Below are 27,518 nucleotides of genomic sequence, written 5' to 3' on the forward strand. Positions count from 1 at the left end.
GGTTGCCCAGAGAGGTGGTAGATGCCCCGTCCTTGGAAACATTCAAGGCCAGGCTGGATGGGGCTCTGAGCAACCTGATCTAGTTGTTGATGTCCCTTCCAATTGCAGGGGGGATGGACTAGATGACCTTTAAAGGTCCCTTCCATCGCAAAGCATTCTATGATTCTAAGATTCTATCTATCTATAACATCTCACCTAATAAAAAAATACCTCTAGATGAAAGTCAAGATGAAAGACTACAGTAATTGGAGTAATGTTCTGACATTTAAAAACAAACAGAAAAACAACAAAAATTCCAGATAATTTTGTATACTGGATCTAGTGACACAGAGTTAATTTTCTTCATAGAAGCCCATATGGTGCTGTATTTTGGATTTGTGACTAAACCAGAGTTGACAACAAACCAACCTTTTGGCTGTGGCTGAGCAGTGCTTGCACGGTGTCAAGGCTTTCTTTTTCCCCCAACTCTGTCCCTACAATGAGTAAGCCAGGGATAGACAAGATGCAGGGAAGGAACAGAACCTAAACTGCTGACCCAAACTGACCAAAAGGATATTCCATACCATTTAACTTCATGGTCAGCAGCAAAAAATGAGGAGAGGGGCTGGGGGGCGGGTAGCCATTGCTTGGAGACTAAATTGATCTACTTGTAGGACATGGTGAATGATTGCCTTTGTATCACTTGTTTTTGCTGTGTTTTTTTCTCCCCTCTTTACTTATTAAACTGATTTTTGAAGAGTCTTTATTTTGCCTCAGGAGTTTTTTGCTTTTGCTCTTCCTATTCTCTCCCCTGTCCTGCTGTTGTCGAAGGGGAGAGGAATGAGCAAGCACCTGTGTGGTGCATAGCGGCTAGCTGTGGTCAATCCACCACGGTTCCCTACTCTTCTTGTACTTTTAATAACTAATTTTCAGATTCACTGAAGTGATGGAATATTTCTCATTTCTTTGTACCCTGAGTTTAGAAAAATACTTACTCTTGAAAAATAGGTGTTTGTTTTATAGTTTTAGTTGGTGGCCTACATAACCTAAGCTCTCCTGTTCCATATCTTGAACATGAAAGTCACAGGGTACAATCCTTTGCCTAGTGCACAGAGCAGTGTTCTGCCTAATCTGTTAACTGACCTGGATAGACACAAACTTTTTCTAGCCTGAGTGTCATGTACTTGCATCATGATAGTGCTGTGCCTGACCAATAACATGACTGTGTGATTTCTGGATTAGCACTGATTTGTATCCTGTCACTTGGTCATGCAGAGTGGACAATCTTGTCTGTTCATGCTTGTCATAACATACTATTCATTGATAAATAAAAAGTCCCACAGAGGGCATGTCAATGAATGCGTGTTTAAAAAAAAAGTTTTCCATACAAAAGCTTTATCAAAGCTTTATGAAAATCTACTGATCCTTAGCCTGGATCATTTTTTAATCTTTTAATAATAATTTTTTTGTTTGTTTTTTTTAATTCAGGCTCTCTGGAATGAATATACCTCCTCCAGTTATCAGCAACAAAAACTGGCTGAGACTACATTTTGTAACAGACAGCAATCACCGATATCGTGGATTTAGTGCTCACTACCAAGGTACATTTAAAGAAATACATTTTTTGTTGTGGTTATTTTCTTTAAGAAAAAAAAAGTGCCTGAAGTTGTAGAGGAAATGGGAAGGGTCATTTTAAAAAATCCTCAGAAAGGTATAGTTTGAATTTACATAAATGATAAATTCAGCTGTGCAACCTGTTATACTAAATTACAGTGTGTTAGAGTATAAAAGTAGTGTATTATTCAGTGTATCTAAATACAGCTATAAAAAAATTACAGCAGTATGTACTTCACTTTACCCTGTGCAAGTACTTAGCTTTTAAAATGGTCCTAATATTCTGAAAGATATCGTGTAACAGATACAGAAAAAATGTTTTTATCATTAAAATATGTATTTACCTCTATGGTTGTATAAGTCATATTTGTAAAACAGTGAGTAAGTTTCTATTTACTAATGTAGCATTTAATCACTATTATCTCTTACTACTTATTTCTGAATTGCTTGTGCTATTAAGGGTTTAATTAACCTGTAAGATTCTTATTCACTGTTTTTATGAACAAGCATTATTTTGAGTAAGAGTGAAAGCATCTGAAACATTAACTTGGGAATATCACCATTTGGAACAAGGTCATTATAATAATTAAGTGTTAATGAAAACTGAGTTTCATTAGTGTCTGGTAATACTGTCTGCTTTTTCACAAGCATTACTGTAAATAATATTTTTCAATATCTACAGCGTATCAATGGATCTTCAGGGAACAGTAACCCTTTTTGTGCTTTTGTGCTTTTCCATTTATCTGAAAAAAAAAAAAAATCACAGCTTACCAAATGAGATTTAGTTCAGGAATTTCTTTTACAGTTCTCTGTAGGAAATTTAGCATAGGAAGAGATCAGCTGTGTAAATGTTTGCAGAATCTGATAAAATTAATCAACGAATGTAAAAATTGCCACTAACAAAAGACTAGGACTATTTTTTTATGTAATTGATATTTTATAATAGTAAATCTTTTAGAACTCTCTGTGATTGCCTCAGATAACATATTCTATAAAAGAAGAGAGCAAATATGTTTACTATTTCAGCAAATATTGTATATCTCTATTTAGACTTCCTGAGTTCATAGATGTTCTGAAATGTGTATTCTGAGTGAATTTAGGTAAAAGGAGCCTTCTTACTGTAGCTCCAGGGCTGCTATAACTGTTTATGAAAGGCACTGACTCATTTTTTGCATGGTATCCTTCATACCAAATACGATAAACCACATTCTTTACTTGGAAATCGCTAGCTTTTGGGACTGTTAAAAGATATAAAGTAGGAACTTCCTCTGTTTGGTCCTACCCCACAATTGAGAAACCAAGTGATAACTCTTTTGGTGGTTTCTGTGAAGTAATTTGGATTGTTGAGATGTTAATTTTTGAACTACTGAGAAAAGGACAACAAACTTTGTCTCAGATGACACACATACTTGCATTCCTGCTGAAAGTGTGAGGTAATAGGTAATGAAAGAGAACAGGCTTTTGTTTAGCTTCAGAATGTGTTTTCTGCAAGTCATATAAAACATGTGAGTTGATAGGTGTGGGAGATTTGAATATGCTGTTTATCTTCTTTTCACCACCTAAGTTTGTAGTGATTACATTATGGGTTTTTTACTATTATTTTGGTTTGCACATTTAGTTTTTAATGATATATTGCTGAATGTATGTTAAAGTGTACTCTCTATTAAGTTGTGAAATGCTGCATTAGTGCACCATGCTTAAAATGAAGACAATATTTTTTCTAAGTCTTTAAAAAAAATATGTAGGCAGTAAATAATTTCAGCATGTAAAAAGATTAAATGTGCATACTCAATCAGATATGATCACTAAAAATTAACTTTGATAGTATAAAATGGAAAAATACATTGTCAGGTAATAAGAAGGAGTGGTTTCTGGGTTGAAGGCAGGCTAAAGGAGAGAGTGTGAGGAAATTAAATAAACATATTAAAAATCTTTCATATTTTTAGAAAACAAATAAAAACATATACCACAAAATACTTCAGTTTGGTAAGAACTGAAACCTTTATTTTTTCAGTTAGAGATGACTTTAAGCCTTTTTGTAAAACCCATTTTCAAACAGTAATTTCACTGGTGCACTGACATGAGTTGTCACAAAAGCAGATAACTGATACAAATCAAAAAAAGTGTTCCAAAGAGCCATGTAGTACAGATCCATGCACCTGTTTTTTCTTTTTAGGAGTTTATTTCTGCATATTTTTTGAGAGGGTGTCTGTTAATCCTTTCAATAGCCCTTATAATCACTGTACTACACTGTAATAATTTGTAAAAACCTGTTCTTTCCCCTTTTTAGTTAACATAGATGTTACCGTAACTTCTTCCTGGCTTCCCTCCTTGAAACTTAATATTTCATAAGTAGTACCACTATAAGCAGAATTAATAATTTCTTACCACTTCATCTACTTTAGGTTTCTTTATTCTTTTGTTACATCTTTGAAGGAGTCAGATTCCAAATTCTGAACTTCAGAACACTGCATAATTCTTACTCCATCACCGTTTGGCACTTCAGTACTCTTTTCACCTAATCATTCCCAGCACTTCAGTACTCTTTTCACCGAATCATTCCCTTTGCTTGCTGGTTTTGTTTGCACAACTGCACATTTTATGCTAGTGTATTTGGGTGGTGGTTTGACCCTGAGTAGCAGTGAAGCACTCCCGCAGCCACTCGCTCACTCCACTCCCACAGCAGAACAGGGCAGAAAACAGGAAGAACAAGAGTGAGAAAACTTGTGGGTTGAAATGAAGATGGGGAAAATCACTCATCAACTGCTGTCCTGGGCAAAATAGTCTTAATTTAAAACATTTAATTACTGATTTGGGTGTTGAGAAACAAAGACAAATATTTAAACAATTGGGGAAAACACCTTTCCTCTCCTCTTTCGCAGGCTTAAATGCATTCCAGCCACCTCTCCTTTCCCTTTCTCTATCTATGCCACCACAGATTACACTTTGTCTCTTCGGTGATGTGACAGGCAGTGCAGTAGGTTCAGGTCAAGGTGTCGGAGTCTCTTTCTACTACTTCTTGTTTCTCATTCTTTTCTTCTGCCGTTCCTTCCTTCTTATTCATTTCCTCTGCTCTGATGTGCGTTGACCATGGACCACAGTCTTTTAGGGGGAGAACCTGCTCCAGTGTGGGTTATCCATGAGTTCCGGTCCCTTTGAGGGTGTTACTTGTTCTGGAATGGAGAACTCCTGCACTGGCCTTATTCCTTTCTCTCAGTGTTAACTGCCTTTTCTTAAATATATTTTCACAGAGATGCATACGAATTCTGCTGATGGGCTCAGTTATGTCCTGTGGTGGGTCCATTGTGGAGCCAGCTCGAACCAGCTGTGACCAGCATGGGGCAGCCCCTGACCTCCCATCAGAGTTCACATATGCAGGCCCCCCACCCTGCTGCTACCAAAACCCTGCCATTTATACCAATTACAATCTGAAAAAAAAGTGTTGGTTATTTTATTCAAATAAAAGAAAATAAACAAGTTTTATGGCCACTTTTTAGGCAGGATATGAAATAACTAAACCTTATTCCCTTCTGTTCTCTTAAATTTATGAAAATTGCTTTTTTAAGATTCTTTTTCACAAGGCAGCCTCACATGGCCTAGCTTCTGTGTAATATCTAAAGCCTAGATATTTGAAAAGAAGACTAAAAATTATGCAATGCAAAGTCTTAAAATCTAGCCGTGTGTGAAAAAAAACCAAAACAACAGAAAACCTAAACTTACATAAAACCTAAACTTACATACTCTTTCATAAACACCCTTTTGATTTCATTAATTATCATATTTTGCCTAATTTTCTGTTTAAGGCTTCAGTCTTGCAAACACTTGTGAAAATATTTAAATTGGCATATACAAAACAAATGAAATTTACTGAGGTACATGAAACTATGGGAAAGTCTCAGCTTCCTGTTAGTACATTGTCGTGCAGGTTGTGTGTATGAATTTCTTTTAATATGCATCTTATTTCATGAAAGGTATTGAATTATACAATATTTAAAAGATGTTGGTAAATGATAATCAAAGTGATATATGTCAATTAGAAGAGAATCAAAATGTTTCCCTACCCAGGTTGTGGTGTCATAACCGAGATATGCTTATTCTTGCTTGTGTGATCACTCTTGTTTCAACAGTTCTTTCTATTCATTGAGGATTCTTTGTCTTGATGTTTTCTGTCCTTACTGCTTCGTTAAAACTCCTTTTGGGTTAGAAACTGTTGGCTGAAGTAGAACCAAAGCTTCTCTGGATCTTCCTGAAGCTGCGGCTTCAATGTTTCTTGGCACTGGTAATGCTCTTTTGCTGTTTCTAAAATTAGTTGTGCTTTTTTACTCCATCCATTCAGAGTTCCTGTAAAAGTTCCTTTTACTTGCTGCTTTCTGTTTGCTACTGTGCACTCCATCACTTACATATGAATCCATAATATTATCTAAGTGGATAGAAGGGACTCAGCTTCACAGCTTCCAGTCTTACAGGCTGGTGTACATAAACTTCAATATTCTTTATGTCAAGCATACCTGGACTCTGAAAGGCCTTTTGGAAAAGAATTCTTCATTTTCTGACAGTTAAACATTACCTTAAGAATCTGTAACTTTGCTGTCTTTTGAGATCCAGCATCCTTTCCCTCTCTCCCTCCCTCCTCCTTTAAAGCTCTGGAAGGTTTCAGTAGTAACCTTGTACTTGCTATTTATTTCACTTGTGAAATCCATTTCTTAACTGCTTTTGCTTCCTTCCCCCTTTCCTTTACCTCTGTTTAAGTCATGTACAAACTAATGCTTCTACTATGAATAACATAATATCAAATATGTTGATTGAGTGCACAATCACATCTGCCTTCCATTAAGAATCTTTGCTTATAAGAAAATACAGATGAAGAGATGAAGTGTATCCACAAACTTTTCAGAATAGAATAAAATTTAGCTGTCATGCTCATGTTGAAAAACATGCAAATGGTTACTCTGCTTAATACTTGACAGCCAACTATGTAGAGCTGAAGTTAGATAAATGCCAACACTTTCAATGTGTGATGCAATATGGAGAAAACTGATGTTTAAAATTTTCTCTTTCTCTGCTTGATTTTCCATTGTTCTTTTATTTTTATTTCTGTTATTTTGTATACAAATAGAAATGTGACTTCATTCATAAATGATTTATAGAGTTAGACTTTTCTTAGACTTTTTTTGTTGGTTTTGCTTTGAGAGACAATTTGAAGCAATTGGCAATCAGGTCAAGAACAAAAGTTTATAGTACTAAGCTGCCTCAGAACATCATGGCTAGAGTTGCCAGAACAGGAACACTGTCTTTTTCACTTTTTTTTTTTTTAAGAACATCTAACAGCTTAAACAGAATTTGTCATTCATTCCTCATCTCAAAAGCTGTTGCAATGAACAGTACACAGTACTATTACCGGAAGACTCAGCAGTCATAATGAAGTCTTAGGTGAGATTTGGCTCCAAGACACCAAAATGTAGATGTCTCTGTATTATAACCTATAGGTTTAGACACTGATAGGTATCTAAATACCCATTAAATTTGGGGAGCTGTGGGGCACAGTTCAACTGTACATGAATATATATGCACTGACGCATGAAATCACCTGAGGTATCCAAGATATTTTTATGGCAGTGGCAGAAGTGCAGAGGCTCTTGTGGCAGACAAACCAAGGTGTTGCAAAGCAGTATGGTATGAAGTATCAAAATTGCACCAACCCAAACTATGTATGGACAACTGAATCTCCCCCATACATAGCTAATCCTGCCAGTGCAGGTTAAAAAGTGATTCAGCTGACCACGTTAGGGGTTGAGTAGAGCTTCTCTAGAGTAAATGGGACATCTGCATGGTGTTGGCAAATTAGAATTTACAGGAGACTGTGCCATTCTGGCACAGAAAACAGAAGACAGGGAAGAACACCTAAAATTACAACAAACAGCATATAGGCAGCTATTTTGTCCTGTCCAAAAGATGAGTACTTTAAGATGAATTAAAACACTACATTCCCCTGACTACACTGACTAGATTTCCATTTATTATAGTAGTTTATACACTTAGCGTAACTATAGACACAAAGATGTAGGTCTCTTAATCTCAGGTTGAATCTCACATAACATGACTACTCACTTACTGAAATGGATTTTTCCTACCAATGTGCTCATGGGATCTTGAGATTCCCTGGGAGAAATTAAGGTGCCATGTCACTTGTGCCACATCTGTAGAAGTCTGCTACTCAAATAAGGGCTGTGCCTGTTTCTGCTTAAGAAATATAAATCAGAAAAAGAAATATAAATCAGTTGCTGGTTGCATTGGTAATTTATTTGACAGATGACAGATTTTTTTTTTTTTTTTTTTTTTAGATAGATATTTAGTTCTCAGTATTGTAAATCTGTGACTTTTCAGACCCTGTACTCCTATTGTCAAAACAGCCCAGATGGCTACCTGATTTTGCAAAGGGTGGAGTAAAAAGGAACCCTCTCTTCATAGAATGAAAGGAGCTTCTCAGCAGATTTTTTTTTTTTTTGCCTCCAGGCATAAAAAGAACTTGAATTGCATACATTGTCACACAAGTAAATGTTTTTAGCATGGGTCTTTTAGCTCTGCTTCATCTTATACTGAGCTGTACTTCCTGAACAGATGATTTTTCACCTTTACACTCTTGAGATGTCTTTTATTCACAACTATACACCCACACAATGAAAGTATGCAGAATGACATTGATTTTGCTGTAGTCAAGTCAGAGAGGAGACAAATTGCTGCATTTTGTTGATCCTCCCCCATTTTAAAGTACTTATTTTTAGAATTCTCCCAATTATAGGTTGTAATAACACCACTTATGAACCTTATGAAGTTTAACAAGGACAAGTGTAAGGTCTTGCACCTGGGAAAACATAATCCAGGAGTGTAGCACAGACTGGGATCCACCTGGCTGGAGAGCAGATCCGTGGAAAGGGACCTGGGGGTCCTGGTGGACAGGAAGCTCAATATCAGTGAACAGTGTGCTGCTGCAGCCAAGAAGACCAATAGGATGTTGGGTTGCATCAAAAAGGGCATCACCAGCAGAGATAGATAAAGAAGTCATTATCCCACTCTACTCAGCGCTTGTCAGGCCACCCCTGGAATACTGTGTACAGTTCTGGTCCCCGTTACACAAAAAAGATGTGGACAGGCTGGAGGGGGTCCAGAGAAGGGCCACCAAGATGATCAAGGGTCTGGGAAGCCTGCCGTATGAGGATAGGCTGAGAGAACTGCATTTGTTCAGCCTTAAGAAAAGGAGACTTAGAGGTGATCTCATTGTCTCCCTTTTTACAAGGAGTGACATGGTGAGGACAAGGGGTAACGGGTACAAGTTACTCCTAGGGAGATTCCAATTGGACACGAGAAGAAAATTTTTCACAATGAGAACAGTCAGTCATTGGAATAATCTCCCCAGTGAAGTGGCTGACTCATTTGAGCACGTTTAAGACTCGGCTGGACAAGTTGCTGGGCCATCTCGTCTAGACTGTGCAAATTCTTCCCTAGAAAGTTTGGACCAGATGATCCTTGAGGTCCCTTCCAACCCGATATTCTATGATTCTATGATTCTGTGATTCACTGTTGATGGTTAATTAAGTTTGTTCTGATACTGTATACAGATTGAGAAAGATTTGTTTCTAAAATTTTAATTAACTTTTTTCTCTTTCAAGTAAGATCACCATTTATTAAAAAAGTCAATAGAACTAATGATGTTAAATATGAAAACATGGTAGTCTGTGCTAATGTTTAAATTGATGGATTGCAGTTTAGTTCTGACATAAATATTAAGTGATGCAGTAAAGAGTCCTTCCCATTTCTTAATGATTTAACAGATGTCTTCTTAATTTCGTGCTTATCCTAAGGAAGAACGTCTAATGCTTTAGGTGCATTCAAACATTTTAATAAATTTCTATTTCATTTACTATTCTACACACTTCTGTTCATTATTTACAATAGAGCAAATGACAAAGTTTTATGTACAATAGTAAGTACAGACTGTAAGTAATTCCATGTCTTCTGTAGAAGAGAAAAAATGTACTAAATGACTCTTTATTTCAGTTTAGGTAATACTTAGAAAGTATTTTCCTTAGGTCAGTTTTGTTGGAAGATCAGGAATTTACAAACTGAAATAAAAAACAACATTTCAAACAACAATAAAAAAACAGGAAAATGGGATATTCAGACTATAAAAATGCATAGGTCCTGGTTTATGGAAAGAAAAATAAAATATTTAAAAATCAGTGTGGTTTTAATGATCCCATTCATATATATATATGAATACATAAAAATATTTTCAAATATTCAAATATTTTCAAATATATAAAAATATTTTATATAGAAAAATATATATAGGTATATATAAATTATGTATCTATATATAAGTATATATTAAAAATAAGAATGCTCTAAGGAAACCAACTAAAATTCAAGAAAAATTAACTACTAAAATAAATATTCTCTGGCAGTGGAACTCCTCTGATAATAGCACATAAACTGCAGCGTTTATAGGACCTTCGGAATACTTCATTTTGATAAGGTCAAAACACTAATACATTAAGCTGTATATCTGTATGCTTCATGACAACCAAACAGAGTAAAATATTGCACTTATGATCTGTTCATGTCAAGATGATAAAACAACTGAGGGAAAAACCTGGGATAAAACACTTGTTTACATTCCGAATATTTAGTAGTATTGAGATAAAGTGTTGGAACGCTTTGTTTCCCCTTTGAAAAATGTTGTCATCCAGATGCTCCCATAATATGCTTGAGCTCTTTCATTAAGTGACTTATTTTTTCTGCAGTGAAAATTATTTCACCATAATTGAAAGTGATAAGCCATTCCAGTTAGTTTGTGAATAGCTTTGACTGTTATGAAGTTTACTGGACACCAAAGGCAACAAACTTGAAGTGGCTAACTTTGGAAAACAGATTTTAAATATTAAAATGAATACTGTCAGTGACATCAGATGTATTAGAATTGTTTCTACTGGATGATTTACTCCCATTTTCCTCCCTCCCTCCTCCCCCACTCAGCATTTTCAACTTTTTTAATTCTATGAAGTCATTTTTCATTTTGGAGGGTTTTTGTGTACCATTAGGGGACACCCACACAATGAAAGAGATCATTTTTATAAGAAAACAACAGCCAGATGTAAAGAACTATATAATGAAGTAACTGAATGTGGGATTTTTTGTGTGTCTTACCTCATACTCGAGTTTCCCATGTACTTTCTAATCAGACTGCATACATGATATGCAGAATTATCTCTTCTTCCTGTATCTATTTCTTCTCTTTGACCTAAAGACAGAGTTGTTTTTTTGTTGTTCAGTTGCTTGAGAACACTTGCACTTTTGATAGAAATCATATCCTCCTGTCCTTGAGGATAAAGGTAGAGTAGTTATTTAGTTTTAAATTTAATTTTATGAACTGGATAGCTATGCGTTGAGGCATAAAGTATGTGAAATATAGTTGCTTTCCTCTTTTAAATATTTCTCCCTCCTTTATTGTTTGTGAAGACTCTAATCACACCATATGCATGAAGACTGACTAATATGCTGAATAGTCTCCTGCCTAAAGATAGGAAAATTATTCTTTTTCCAATATAAAAATAAGATCAAAAATTTTGTTCTGGACTATGAATATGAAAGTGACCCAAGCAATATGTTGTGTCAGAAGTTATTTCTTACTAACTCCTATTGTAGGTAAAGTTGAGGAGATTTGGCTTTACTCTTCAGAACTAAGTCTAAGATTATCTAATTCCAGAAGGAAAAGTACCTTTTGCAAAGCATCCCACAAACTCCTTAGTAAATAAGGAGTCAAATCTATTCAATGAAAATTTAATGTTTTAATGAATTCTACTCCAAGTAAGGAATGAAAGAATTTTCTGAACTACCTCTTCAATTTCCAGCTACACTTTCTCCACTTTGGTTCCAGTCAATGGATCTTTTTATACTTCAAAATATGGGCTGCTTTATTTGTGTACTGCATCAGCAGCAGTACCAGAAAGCCGAAAGAATTTAACTTTTTTTTCTCATTCACAGGCACCTGGAAATCAATTAAACATATACCTTTGTCTAACAAAGTGTTTTCACTTAAACACAGCTGAGGCAATAAACCTTGCATACTAGTGAACATTATTATATGGAATTTGTTAATCTGTAAAATCACTAACTAGTACCAAAGAGATTCTCAGTTATGTATTTCTTTAGATCTTCAGTATGTCAAATTTCAGTACCATTCATATTTGAAAGAAAACTTGATAAAAGCCTTCAGAGAACCATGTTGGTCATACCTTCTCTGTCTCTAAGTCTGTTTGAAAATTGCCAGAACAACAATAGAACAGCCGTGTGAATACTAAAGTGTTTGTTTCGTCTCCTAAGAATGATTTTTTTGTTTTTTTTTTTAAATTTATTTACTTGCTTAGTTTTAAGATGTCAGTATATTTTTTTGACTCAATCCTGTATCAGTATTAAGTTTTACCTTTTCAGAAAATGAAATTAGCCCAATTCACATTGTTTTATGAATTTTCAATTCCAGTGTTATTTTTTTCAGAAAGCTCATATGTTTTGGGGTTATTAACATGACCCATGACATTTCGTGAATGTCACCTATTTTTAGCTAATTTACAAAGCTTTGTCCATGAGTGGTGAGAACTTTACATGTGAACTGAGGTATGGAGGTTGAGAACTGGCATTAGGAGAGAAAAAAAAGGAAGGGTAAAAAAAAATATTTGTATCAGGAACCCCAAAAATGTGAGCTGAGAGTTCTTAATGGAAAGGAATATGTAGGAGAAAGACAGAGAGCCAAGTAAAGTGCTTAGAGTGGAGAGTGAGAGATTGTGAGGAAAAGAAAAAGCCAGGTTGCTCAGGGGTTTACCCAGTTCTATCTTGAAAAGTCCAAGGATAGAGACTGCATAACACCTCCAGGCAATATGTTTAGAGCTTAACTGTCCTCATGAGGCAAAAGTTTCTACTTATATCTGCTCGGAACTTCTCTTTTTTCAACTTATACCCTTTCCTCTTGTCCTCCTACCTCATATGTATTGCAAGGGTCCTTTTAGACCCCGTTGAAGCTCTCTTCTCTGGGCTGAACAAGTCCAGCTTCCCCAGCCTCTCCTCACAGGGCAAGTGCTCCAGTCCCAACCATCTTGGGGACCGTCTGCCAAACTGATTCCAGTTTATTAATTTCTTCCCAGGTCCTCTTCCTTTTGATGAGCCTCAAACTGAACACAGAAATAACAAGTGTGAAATAGAGGTGGGGATAATCCTTTCCATCAGTGTATCAGACATGCTTCTGTTAATACAGTTCAGGATGTTGTTGTCCAGGGCACACTGCTGGCTCATATTCATCTTGCTGTCCACCAGGACCCACAGGGCCTCTTCCGCAGAGCTACTCCCCAACCAGTCAGACCCTAGCCTTTCCTGTTGCCAGGGTTGAATTTGCCCTTGTGTAGTTTCATAAGATTCCCTGTTAGCTCATTCCTCCAGCTTTTCTTAGGTCCCTCTGGATGGCAAGCCTGCTTTCAAGCATATTGTCTATTCCCCCTCCCCCCCAGTTTGGTCTTACCTGCAAACCTAATGAGACTCCACTCCATAGCCTCCTCCTAGTCGTTGATGAAGGTATGAAAGAAGACAGGTCACAGGATAAAGTCCCACAGTGCCCCACTTGTTACAATCCTCCAAGAAGAGTATCACCCACTAACAACAAACCTCTAACCCTTATCATCTAACCAGGATCTGTGCTCTGCTACTTGCCTTCCTCACTCCCCTCAGGGTCTTGAATTCATTTCATGGTAACTGCAGCCATGGCTACTATTGATTACCGCATCTCCAACCACCTCTTTCTTGTTGGTCAGTAGCAGGTCCAGCTGTGCATCACCCGTGGTTGGCCCATCCAGTATGTCTATCAAGAAGTTGTCCCTGGCATCTGCTAAAAACCCATCACCACAATCCAGCCATGTGAGCTGTCCCACCACATCTCAGTTACTCCAATGATGTCACCATTCTGTGATGGCATGTGGAGCTCCAGTTCCTCCCGCTTCTGTCCGAGGCTGACTGCATGTGTGTGTAAACTTGAGACAGGGATCTCTTCACCCGATTTTATCATTCCTGAAGTCTCTCATATTCCTGTAAATCTTTCATTTCCTTTTTACTTTTTTTCCACCACTATGTCATTTAAATGTGGCTTATTATCGCCCTCTCCATCATTCTTAGTGTAAAACTCTCATCAGCAGGTTGGCCAGAGTGTTGACAAAGATACTTTTGCTACACTTTGTCAGGGGTACCTTTACTACTTTGAGTAACAGCAGACAGTAGTCACTCTGTTTAGGCAGAAGTTTATTTTAGCAGCACATGAGATTTGTACCACTGCTTCCTAAAACAGCGCTGCATCAGTCATTTTATCTTTAAGTGACTGGGGTCTCAGAGTTACAGTCATGTGGTCTTCCTGCTGCACTTGTGGGGAATTCAAAGACCTTAGCTTGTGTTGCTTCTTTGTAACTCTTTTTTCATTTGTATGCATCCTGGTGCTGGCTAGCTTGTCTTTTGATGAAAAAGATATAAAAGCCACATGTTTTAACCATAGTTTCCCCTGGAAACTTCTAAAACTTATATGTTTTAAATAAATTAATGATAAAAAAAAATTGTAATTATGATCTTGAAGGAAATTTCAATTTTAAGAAATTGACCACCTGTTTGGTTTTTTTTTTCTTTTTTTTTAAGCCATTTGAGCACACTCTTTTGTCATTTAGAGCAAAACAATCAGCAGTACTTAAGCTAAGAATCATCCAGTTACCCAATGACCCTCATGGGAATTTATGAATATTAACCAACCTGGAAGAAATTAATCCTTTTACCTCTTGTGGAGGCTATCACAATGTCTTTTTTGAGGGTTTAATTGACATTTAATTATCCCATGGTCTTTGTACAGAAGCAAAATGTTTCTTTTTGTACAAGTCTTTGTACTCATCTTGTGTTAGAATTGATGTGGTGGATTTTTTTTTGTTTTGTTTTGTTTTTTTAAATTATTTTTAATTATTATTTCCTCAGGGAACAAATTCACTCGATACATGCTGAAAATTCTCTGTCAATGCTATCCAGTAACTTTTTCTTACATGTGAAAGAAGTTCCTGTGGAACTCTGTGGAATATTTCAGAAGCTCTTGCCTCTACAAAGATGATCATAGTGCCATTTAATTTATGTAAAGTAAATATCTAGTAATGATGGTAAAACTGTTGACAGTTTTGAGAGAAGCCAAATTCTAAGTAGAAATAACCAGAATCTAATGAGAGACACAGAGAACGATATGCTGTAAACATCAAATAGAATTTCAGTTTAAAGAATGATCATTTAAATATTTTTCAAGACCTGTTCAGAAGGTTTTTAATGTCTTTCATAGTTATGTTTCTGAGAAGATAAAGATTTGCAATTGAATTTTTGTCTCCCAAAACAACCCAACAAAACTTTCTGCCGGTCAGAAATGCTCACATGATTCCAGGAAAGGCATGTTTAATACAAATCGGTTTCCATCAAGATAAGTTTACATAAATCATTCTCAAATCATAGCACTATGTGAGTTAATTTATACAAGAGAAGTTATGAAACTTGTTTTAGAGATGTGTTTCATAATTTTTTCTGGTATTAATCCCAGTAATATTTAAATGATAGTTATCTCAACTTGATGTCCTTTAAGGACCTTAACTTCTAAGAAATTATATATACTGCAAAGAATAGGACATTCCTGTGTAGAAAAACTTAAAATCTTAAAATTAACCTACCCTAATATTAATCCTAATTTCTGGCTTTTGTGCCTTTTGTTGTCTGAAACCTAAATGCTAGTTCTGCTTACCAGTACCTCTTTGGTAGTCTTCATGGTCTAATGACATGAATGCACCTTCTAATGTAGTTAGTTAGTTAGGTTTTCTTATAGAGGTAAAGAAATTGCTGAAAGCAGGCTCCCACAAAGCAAGAAGCCAGAAAGTCATGCTTTCTGGCATGACTCTAGAAAGTTTGCAAATTCTGTGAAAAATACTGAATTTCCATTTTTGCATGGAAGAATAGACTTTGCGATTCAGTCCAGGAATCTGTATGTCCTTGATTTGGATAAAGGGGACATTTCAGATAACTTGAGGAAGCTGAACAGCTTAAAAGGGTATTTCACTGTCTGAACAAACTTAAAAAATATTGATAACTTCATACAAATTTAATTTTTATTTTTGAGAACATTCTTTAGAGTGAAAATGACATGTGATCTCAGAGGTATTTTTTTCCAGTGTCAGATTGGAGTTTTTCTGGATAATAAATTGATTTGCTGACCTGCAGAACTTATATCTAAGGATATGATTGTCACAGGAGACAGTTAGACTTGGGAGTAGGGTATTTATATAAGAAAAGAAAAAAAGTGGAAGGAATTTGTAGAACACACATTATTCTCAATTTCTAGTTCAAATACACACTTTCAAAAATATATTACTCCAATGTAAAGAATACCAGGTTTTGAGACACTTCAAGAGATCAATATTTTTAAAAATAAACAGGGATGTTGGTGCATATGTCTATAAATCTCTGATGAGAGGGAGTAACAAAGATGGAGCCAGACTGTTCTCAGTGGTGCCCAATTAAAGGAAAAATGGCAATGTGCACATACTGAAATACGGGAAATTCCATTTAAAAAGAAGCAACCTTTTTACTGTAAATGTGACTGAAAAATGGAACAAATTTCCCAGGGAGGTTGTGGGAGTCTCTATCCCTGTAAAGATAGAGACTGGACATGACTGGACACTATTCTGAGCAACCTGCTTTAGTTGACCCAGCTTTTAGCAGGTGGGGGTGGACTAGACAGTCTCCAGAGGTTCCTTCCAACCTCAATCATTCTGTGAAAGTCTGAAGTGTTCAGATATGTTGAGCAAACAGTTATCTCAAAATTTGACCTCCTAAGTTCATCAGCTGAGGAATGTAAGAAGTATCCAAAACCAGCTGCCATTTCTGAAACTCAAATTGCCATATTTTTAGACATGCCAATATATCTTTCTCCTGTAGAAGATGCATCTTTGTGAATATTTCTCGGTACAACATAATACATTGCTGAGGAAAGACACTTGCAGTAACTGAGATAGCTATTCTGGGTATTAGTAACCATTTTGGCTATTGAAAGAGAACTCTTTCATTACTATCATTGTATCATGGTGCAAAATTGCCTGAAATGCTCATTAAGGCACTACATATGTAACTCTTTTAAGAATACATTTGAAATTTATACTAATGTGTAAGCATTTAGCTTAAGACATCTTGAAATTGTTGGCTAATGGATCACCGGGGACATCTCACAGGGAAGCTTTTCCTGAGGCAAAGCTCTTGTTTTGCACTGGACGCCCACTTCATAGCTCAAAAGTTCACTTAGGGCCCACTTGATGCTGACAGTACATAATGTTCTGCAGGAATAGCTTTATCTCTGTAAAGTCTTAAGTGGATTTTGAATTAGTTTCTATACTGAAGGAGCCTTCTTCCTTGCCAGAGAATTGTTTTTGTATCACTTAGGACTTGACCTTTCTTAAAAAGTGTTATTTTTTAACTTGTCCTGAGCTTTTAAATGCCAAAAAAATAAAAGATGGTACAGTTTAATTTATAATTCATTCAACTTTGCATTACGTTACAATTAACATTTACTCTGTTTAGAGATTAACTTCATTTATTTATTCTGAGTGAGAAATAAGAGAAGAATAATACTTCTTATTAAATGTAATGCTTTGCTTTGTTCATAAGCATTGTATTTTTCACAGTGATTAAGAGACAGTAATTGTCAGGGTGCAGCAAGGGCCAATGTTTCCCTGAGGGCTGGCAAGCTGGGGACCACAGGGGATCTGTGTGGGGGCCAGCAGTGCGGGACATCACAGCAGTGCTGGTCCCACTCCCCCCAGCCAGGGAGAAGGGCAGGCCGGAGGCAGACCCAGCCCTGGGCATTGGACACCTCCATGGGAATGGGCACAGGCCAAGGCCAGGCAGGGACCTTAGCCCCATGGCTGGGCAGGGTACGGCTGTGGGGAGCTGGGAACCAGCACTGCTGCGGCATCACTGGGGCTGAGACCGATGGCTCCAGCGCAGGGCAGGGCTGGGCAGTGCTGTTTAGGCCCATTAGAGCCCTCACAGTCCTGACAGACATTGAACAGTACTTCAGTGGTATAAGGTACACAGAAACATAATTTACATTTGGTATACAAAACTTCAGATCAAAAGTTAGTTGGATTGTAATGCACTTATATACTATAATGTTAGACACAGAGTCTTGTTATGGCTGAAGGCAACACAGTTTATATGGAGTTATAATTTATTGTTATTCCAATTAAAGTTTTAATGGTCTGGTAGTCTAAATTATTTAATATAGGAAAGCCTCAATAATAACAATACACTTATAGAAGTTAAGAACTGCCTACCTACTATCCATTATTTTTCTCATGTCTTATTTTCACCCTTTTAACTGTCCCCCTGGGGTGGGGATTACGATGAATTGATAGGTCTGTGTTGGGATGAGTTTCATATTTGTGGTGGTGACGGAGGGGCTGGGCTTCCTCTTCAGTCTTGGAGTTCAATTATTTCTTTTTTATATGTTTTCTTAACACAATTTGCTTCTTTCTCATTGTTCTTTATTAAATCTGAAAGCTGCACATTAGCCTCCCTCAGCCTCAGTAAGTATAAAGGGCTGTTGCTTGTTATGCAGTGACTACATAGCTTTATCAAAGCTTTCCTGTATGCCGTATTCTCAGAGCACAACATTTCCCAAATACAAACAGGTCAGGAAATATTCACTTGACCACCACAAATTATCAAAACTAGTGAAAAGAACCTCAGGCCAAGGCAAGCCTGCATGGTGTCAACACAAATCCTGTGGCCTTGTATTACTTATAGCAAAATTATACTTCGTAGGCTACAGTCTTCAGAATTTCTGTATCATTCTCTATTAATTTTGCTAGACAAAGGTAGAGTAAACAATACAAAAGATGTGCCTAAGTATTAAGATTTGTATTCTTTCCTATGTAATGAACAGATACAGACTGATATTAAGGTAAACTGGCAAGATACCTTTTCTGCAAGCTTGTCTTTGCCATTTGCCTAGTAAAGGAATAGCCTTTCTAAGAACTTCACATTATTTCTAAAAAGTACTAATTTGTTTAAAAACAAAGAAAAAAATTATTAGCTCTTAAAATTATCTTCCCTGTAGAGATTAATGCGTTGTAGATTAATACACTGGATAAATTTTTGGAGTCTTAAATTACTTTAGTAATCTTTAGTAATAAGTTTGTCTCAAATAGCTCCTTGATGCCTAACACTGGATTTAAAATAGAAAATTTGGGCATTTAGCCTGCTTAGGGCAAAGATTAGATACCTGACCTAGATACTTGAAAGTAATGATACAAAGATTTTTTTATATTAAGAGTAAATGAAAAACAATTATTACTGGTTTTATCATTCATTATTTTTCCATGTATCTGAACTTCACTGAAAAAATAAAAAGTAGGAGTGTCAAAGTCATATCAATATGTAGTGCTGGCTTTAGCAAGTATTGTTCTATCTGGAACTGCATATTTGTTTTATGCATGCTAGTTTACTTCCTTATAACACTGAACAGATATTAGGCAACTAATATTAATATCCTTCTGGCAGTAAAAGGAAAGTGTGAATTTCATTTTGTTATTAAGAAATGAGAGCAGTACAATACAATGGCATGTCCAAGGTGACAGAAGAAACAGAATTAGAAATCAGATTTTAAATCAAATTTTAAACTTAGGGAAACCTCTGACTAAATGTCCATGATACATGTTTGCATCAAAGTATTTTTTGAAAAGGTATATGCAAGAGTTTATGATAGTTTTTAACTTGCTTTAAACCCTATTTGGTGTTTTTTAAAAGGCAAGTTATAGCACACATACCAGCAATGAATTAAAGTTTTAATATTTTCCCTGTTATTTCTTGATTCTTCTGCTTAAAATCTCAGAAGAGGATGCTTTCCAAAACTATCCAAAATCTAGTCCTTAAAGTCCCATTCATGAAGGAGCAGACCAGCAGGTTCTGTTCTGGTGTATGGTCCAAGTTGAGCACAGTGGGTTATATTTTGCACTGCAGAATGTATAAAATGAATTCAGTTTCCTTTTGTCCTAAGTAGTTCCTGGGACAGAAAGAAACTTATCTTTTTGTTACATGGTTGCTATATACATTGCTATGTACATAGTCTGTATAGTAATTATTCTTGAAGATTTGCCTATATGATGTTATCCTGTCCTTAAAAAGGGTAAATAAAACTTTCTGTTGCACTATGATTCACAAGAGCAAATTACAATGAAAATAAATATGTAAGACAGTATTGGCAAGGTTTTTTAGTTGACAAATACAATAAAGGTATCTTTTGTAAGGTGACTACTAGTAAATAAGGCCAATAGATGTGACTACTTTCCATTCCCAGCATTTTATCATTCATTTCATAGATCCCTATAATATTGTTGAAAGAGAGTCTTGAAGAATTTATAAGGGTTTTTTGTGTGATTACGATGGATTCTACAGATTTATCTTGCATTGATGCACACCTCTTTTGAGAAGAAAGAAAACTATGGTTATATCTATGCAACAAATAATCATATGAAAAGAAATCTTTTGTAGTTCAAATCACTGTTTTCTCATTTTAAAAAAAAATCATTTGTGTTAAAGTTGTTTTTTGTTTTTGTTTTTTTCTTCAAAGTAATAGGCCTTTCAAAAAGTATTTTCTCACTGAAGTTAAACCAACTGAAAGACCAGTATACATACACGTGCCTATGTTGGTCATTTTCATATTGTTTTTTCTATAAAATGAACATATGTTACTCGAATAAAATCTATTATTTGGATAGGTATATGTAAAAGAAAAAAAAAAGTGGTAGTACTCTGTCTGTGTCCTGAGTTTAGTGGAGGCGAGACAAATCATGTTAAGGTGTTTGGCATTTCTGTATTATCAAAAACTAGAAGGCTGATTTTGTCTGGATAGAAATTCAAATTTTCAAATGTAATCAGCTTGATAAAATTAAGATACATAAATTTACCGTATTTTCAGTATCTACTTAAAAAAATGTCAGGTGATCATAAGTTCACTGAGAAAAGCATCTGGAAAATCATAGAGACATGCATTTGTATATACTGAAGGATGACAAATCTCCTTCATCCCTGAAAATTTCTCATCAATGTTTAATTGTGACTTTCAAACTGTTCTAGTATATGTCTTACTGCAGCAGTTGATTTACATTTAAAATTCATATAAAAGATGGAGAGAAAGAGAAGAAAAAAATAACAATAGAGAGGTTTAAAAAAAGAGAGAGGAAAAAAATGCAAGTAAAAAAAAAAAAATAGTAAGAGAATGTAGTAATGCAAAGAAGTGTCTCTGGTACCAAAAAGAAATAAAAATTAAATTCTGAATCAATTCACACAAATTGTGCACGATATGAAAACAAAAGGAAGCAAAAAGTATATATATATAAATCTTCTGTCTAGACAGCTTTTGGAGTCTTTGCTATTTGGATAAATCCAGGGATCATTGCCTGTTTGAACTGAAGTCTAGAAACTTGTTTTGAACTGTAGTTTTTCAGTATATTTTCATGTATTTCTTTAAATCCACAGTTTTATTTCCTTCCTGACTAGCTGGGAACTGAAAATTGATTCGGTCAGACGAATGTTTTATGTCAGACATTTATACTGATTTTATATTGTCAAATGTATGTTTGTGCTTCGTATTCCTTTCTTTTCTATTACTCTACTTGTAAATTAACAGAAGCAAAACTGTAATTTGAACTTAAGAGCAAGTAAAAATACTAGTAATTTATGAAGAATAAAAAAGAGATTTATGAAAATAATAAGGCTGGAATGACATCTAAAAAATATGTTAAAAGTGTCAAATAACCTGTTATATCTATACCAACTTGAAAATTCCTTTAACAGATCCAGAATACTTTCTTCTAATTAGGTTTGTAACTTTATTGGAAAGTCTTGCAGGCAGCAGATATTTAATGACAGAGAACATCAAAGAGAACAGTTAATTAAGATATTTTATTAACAACAAAAAAAAAACCACCTTCTTCATGGGATGCACTGGTCACTGCAAAGTTAGTTAACTATAGGAAGGTTTTAAGTAAGGATACTAAATAAATCTTGACTGAAAGTCCTTGAACCTCTGAAAGAAGAACAAAGATGGAATATAGTGATCACTCTTTTTTTGAAATTCTATATATAATTGTAACCACCTCTTTTTTTCTTTAATGAAATATGCATTTTATTTTTGCTTAAGACTGTCAGCACTTCTTTCTCAATTACCCATTGCAAAAGGATAGAATAGCTTACTTCTTGTTATTAAGATACACAGGAAAAATCTCAGGCTGACCTCATTAGCACTTTCCTATAGTGAGTCCCATTTAGGGTCATCTGCATTAAGGACCTTTATCTTTGTTTGGGAAGTCTGTGGTTGGATCATATGTGTCACAAAGACTAAGAAAGTCCTGCATCTTGACTTCATCCTGAATGAACAAGATGGTGAATATCCCTATTTGCTCTCACGTTTTTAACTCAATCTGATTCTTAGGAATTAATCAGCAAAACTAATTCTAATGAATTAGAACAGCTGCTGAACAGTAGCCTTAGATCCCATTTATTTGGTCTTATGAACAATTTGCCAGTTTTCATCTGTTCTTACACTGCTGAAGTTAAAAATATGTAAATTTAGAGGACAGTCATAAATGTACCATACTCTACCTAGTCCAGTAACAAGTGGAGTACTCCGGGGGTCTATCCTGGTACAAGTTCTGCTCAACATGTTTATCAATGAGCTTGAATCATTGACAGAGTGCAATCTCATTGGATTTGCAGATGACACCAAAATGTCAGTCAACAGTCAATATAGACGAGGACAGGATTGTCATCCATAGGGACATAGGCAAGATGGAGGAACGGGCCAACAAGAATCTTATGAAACTCAATAAGGGCAAATGTAAAGCTTTGCACCTGGGTAGGAAGAACCCCTGGCAACAGGACTGGCTGATAGCAAGGAGCTCTGCTAAAAAGGCCCTGTGGGTTGTGGCAGACAGTAAGCTGAGCATGACCCAGCAGTTTGCTCTTGGCTATAAAGAGGGCCAACAGCATCCTGAGTTATATTAACAGAAATGTAGCCAGTAGATCCAAGGGAAGAATTATTGTCCTTTACTCAGCAATTCTGTGACTGTGGCTAGAATAGCTCATCAGGTTTTGGACCCCATGACAGGAAAGGTGAGTTCTTTGCTGGAGCAAGTTCAGTGGAGGGCCACCAAGATGGTTGGGGGCTGGAGCACTTTCCCTGTGAGTAGAGGCTGAGGGATCTGGGCTTTTTCAGCCTGGAGAAGAGGGGAAAGCTAACAGCAGCTTCCAAATGCCTGCAAGGGGATTACTGAAAAGAGAGAGCCAAGCTTTTCATGATGGTGTGAGGATGAGAGACAACTGACAAAATTTGAAACGAGATCTTCAGGGCAGATATAAAGAGAAACTTTTCTTCTGTGAGAAAAGTCGTGCATTTGAGCAAATTGGTCAGTGAAATTGTTCAGTCTCCATTCAAAGAGGTTTTATCCAGGCCTGACCAGATAAAGTGCTAAGCACCTGGTCTGACCTCATGGCTGACCCTGCTTTACGTTGTCGTGACATTTCACCCTGAGACATTCTATGATCATGTGGATAAAAATTGTTTTAATCCCAGTGTTATACCAACCAAATTTACACTACAGAGCATTCACTCTTTTGATCAGTTTGACTCCTAATCAGCATGGTATTACTAACCAGTGGAAAATAAATAGTATTAGAACATTTGTTTGTTCATCAGTTGTCTCTGAAATAAAAGCAAATTTAGAAAATCTTTAAAACAGTTGCCGAATACTTCTTTATGAATCAACTTCTTTAGTTGCATTTCAGACATTTAATGGTGGGCTGTCAACTTAGTCAAGTTTTACTGGTTGTGCTTTCAGTCTGTGGAATTATAATATTTGGCTTGTAATAACAGATTTACAGTAACATACTTCATGTCAAAACTTCATTTAAAAATGACATTGTGCAGGGAAGTTTCTTTCAGGCCAGTTGATGGTTAATATCTGAAAGCACGGTAATTTTGTAATTTCACACTGTCACTTTAATTTAGTGAATTAATTAATTTTCCTTAAAATCCTATCTGTTTGAATCCTGCTAAAACATAGTTCTCAGTCATATCCTGTAAGAAAGAATGGCAATTAAATATTGGTAGTTAATTATGTTAATTTTATGAAAAAAAAATCTTAAATCACATGTTAATGCATGTTGACTAATCACTGGTAATTTACCTTATGGAAGCTTGTGGAACTGGAAAAGAAAAATAATTCTGGTTTAATAGGAGACAAGTCACAGCCAAAATCTACATCTTAATCTCAGATTGAACACAACGTGTTAACATAGCATAGAGCTCAAGCTTTTAAAACGAGCATAAAACTCAGGTTGTCTTGTCTGAAATTAATTGATTTTGGTTAAGAAAACAACTTATTTATAAAGTGTATAGAGATTCAAATTAAGATCTGTAACAAGAATTGCTTTTGTCTGATTCTGCTTTCCAACACATATGAAGTACTGTGACTGCTTTTTTTTCAGGCCTACATTTTCTAGAAGTTGCTAAATTTTAGTTTAGTATTGGCACATTACTGACAACTTACTCAAATACATTTTAAATATCTGTACTGATTAGAGATGTTCTAACATTCCCTGTTTTAAAGGGAAGCTTTCCCAAGTCATAGTCTTCTAAAAGGGAATAAAAAAAAATCTTTTTCATTAAAAACATTTTCACTGTATTTGATACCATCTTCTGCCTTATTTTTTTTTTTTGCTGGTGAATGCTTCTGTAGAGTGGGCAAAGGTATTAATTATCTCCCTAGATTATTTTATTCCCTCAGAGATTACTTGTAAAAAGTTAGCCCATTAGATTAATTTAAATGAGAACTTCCACTATGAGTTTATCTGGGGTAAATTTCCTTTGCTATCATGTTTACAACAGGAACCCTGTGTGTACTTGTAGCATATTGCATATGCAAAGTGTGTGCATCTAGCACATATTCATACTCTATTTTTGGAGCTTTGTCTCAGGCAAATGTCAAAGGCTCTTGCCTCTTTCCTTTACTAAAAATGATCCTGGAATCAAGAGCAACCTCCACTCCTATATAAATAGAAAAGCTTATGGGTCTTCCATATGTTTGCATTATCCAAAGTTTTATGAGTTACAACACTTTTGAGTAGTGGTTCATTCAGACTAGTTTTCTGAACTGAATTGCTCTGTAGATCGTCAGCTTGATCTCCTTCCACTTCTATATAGTTCCAAATTTTTATGTGTAAATACAGCTTCAAATATTTCCTCACCTAAGCAGTCTAATTAGACACTTGAAAGGTCCTCAGTTTCACTTATTTTAATCTATTCTCCATCCACAGGGACTCACTTAGAGAAGTGGTTGTCCAGTCTAGTAGGTCTCAGACTGCTTTAGTCTGGGCTGGTCAGGTCCCCTTTCTTTGTGAACCCATGCCCTGAGCAACAGTTACTCTTTTTTTGCCTCTACATCCTTATTGCTTCCTCCCATGGTGCAGCCTGGCAGTTCTCAAGCCTCAAATTTTCTCAATTGCTGATTGTGAATTCAAAATGATGACCTACCTCTGAGTTGACTTCCGCTGACTGAAAATTGTTGGTTTACACTTTACCAAAAACCAGAAATCAGACTTCCTTTCTTCCTTGTACCATTTTTTATTGCAAGTTTGTATTTTTTTTTAAGTTTTTACTTTTTTAAACCAGAATATTAAGGGAAAATTATGGGGGGGGGGGGGGGGGGGGTGTATCATATAGGAAATTACAATTTTTAAAAGAGTCTCTTTGACAAACCTAAATGTCAGGTTTGACTGCAGGTGACTGAAGTGGAGAGTATGTTACATTGCCCATACAACATATGTGTTTCAATTGGTCTAAATCTGTTTTCATAGAATACTAAGACACCAAAGTTCATGCTTTTACAGATTACAAATGATATTTAGGCAAACATGAATGCATTTATTCTATGCAGTAGCTTACTTACCAGATTGTTTACACATAACGTTAATTTTGTCTTAAAACCTTCCATGTAAATCACACCATCCTGTTTACCTTTTACTGATCTTCTGCATAAGTTCTTTTTTGCAGTGGAAATGGATGTGGAAGCCTAAGTTAGGTTTTTTCCTTGAAAGTTGCCTCTGTATCAAAGTAGTACAGTACTTTTCAATGTATAAGCTTTGAAGCTTTAAGTAAGCATAATTTTTCTTGCTTTTTTCTTTTGAGATGAACTTTCTCTTAGCTTGTTTCCATTTAAAGTGCTGTGCCTCTTTAAAACACTAGGACATAACATGCCATTTGACTGAGATTCTGAATATAATTTTGCTTTGAACTTGATATTGGGAGCATAAATAGGGCTGCCCGTTCTTGCACATTTGCTTGTATAGTAAAGATGCGTCCACATAGATTTTGCTTTAATAGTAGTGGTTATGTAATGTACAATAAGTTTTCTTTGTTTTAATCAACACTATCCTGTTCCAAAATATCTCTTGACCATATATTTGTATTTTCTGTGTTTTAATCTTGATACCAGTCTGTCAAAATTTATTGTATCCTGAATCATAACTAGTGTAGTCTTTTGATATTATTCATTGTTGTGACAATTTTCTTTTTTTACTCTGAAATAAAGAACAAAACATGTCTAGGTCTATTTTAGTTACTTATATTGCCGTCATCATAAGACAGTAAGCAGTTTTTGGTTTGGTCTCTGACACATAAACCTGGAGTCTTACCTGGTGCTTTTAAGGTTGTTTGGTTTTGCAGGGGGAACCACCACTGTATGATTTAGAAGTGCTGTACTGCAGAACAGATATTAAGAAGTTAAATGTAAGACAGCAAAAATATGTACCCACAGCAGCCTTATTAGTTGTCTGTATAATGCTTAAGTATTCTGTTATGGTAGTATTTTTTTAAATAGTATAGCAAAATAAAACATTTTCAGCCTAAAATTTCTGCAGTAAACAAAAGAGACTTTATTAGTAAGACTGAATGTTTTTGACATTAGGATCCGTTACATTTATTTATACAGTACATTTGATAGCTCTGTCAAGAGATTTGATATACCTTGTGCATGAAAGGTACTATATACTGCTCAGTTCCTCTGGGAGTCTTATTTCCATTTCTAGTGTATAGGTTCTTCTAACAGTGCAAAACCTCTGATTTGTTTCCATCTTGTCATCACACACTACATTTAAAGGACAAGTCTCAAAGTATGTGTTACAGGACAGCTCAGAAGTAGAGAGAGATGTGTGGAATATTACTGTTTTAATGATTGTTCAAGAGCCCCTTAATCATTGTTATGGAATAAAAAAGTCATGTTTTAAAGATACTAGTGTAACATAATACAGTTCATGCTACATCAACTTTGTTTATGCTAATTTATTGTTATGAATTTTACTATGCATTGCTCTGTCATTTATTCGCTCCGGTCAAAATGAAGTTGCTACTGCATTAGATGTTCTAAATTCTCACAGGTGAGAGTCTTGGCTTCCAAACATTTGCAGCCAAATCTGGGGAATGGGGAATGATAAATATTAATAATAATAAAATATTAAAAATTCCCACAAGTTATATATTTTAGCTACTAGACAAATTAGAATTGTTAACTTAATATTTCCACAAGCAGTGCATGGACAATTTTTTAACTCATCAAACATTTTGTGGGTAGGTGTTTTGAGTAAAATAATCTGGCCTATTACAGGAATCAGAGAGCAAAAAGAGAATTACAGATGCAGCCTTTGTCCAATATCATGTATAGATAATTCTGCTTAGATGTTTTGTTTAAATGTGTACCTTTTACTATCTATCTACC

At 35.5% G+C, this 27,518-nt stretch overlaps 1 protein-coding gene across 1 annotated transcript in view; it reads left to right on the plus strand.

Moving 5' to 3' along the window:
* The window catches only part of CSMD3 (CUB and Sushi multiple domains 3), a gene marked incomplete at both ends in the record, with an annotated part of 751,074 nt that overhangs the window by 261,578 nt on the left and 461,978 nt on the right, over positions 1-27,518 (plus strand). The window contains one exon of the mRNA XM_082307341.1: positions 1,468-1,580. Within this exon, the coding sequence (XP_082163467.1) occupies positions 1,468-1,580 (113 nt within the window). The remainder of the gene's footprint in view (positions 1-1,467; positions 1,581-27,518) is intronic.

The sequence above is a fragment of the Platalea leucorodia genome (genome assembly GCF_965183815.1).
Source record: "Platalea leucorodia genome assembly, chromosome: 1".
Lineage (NCBI taxonomy): Eukaryota > Metazoa > Chordata > Aves > Pelecaniformes > Threskiornithidae > Platalea > Platalea leucorodia.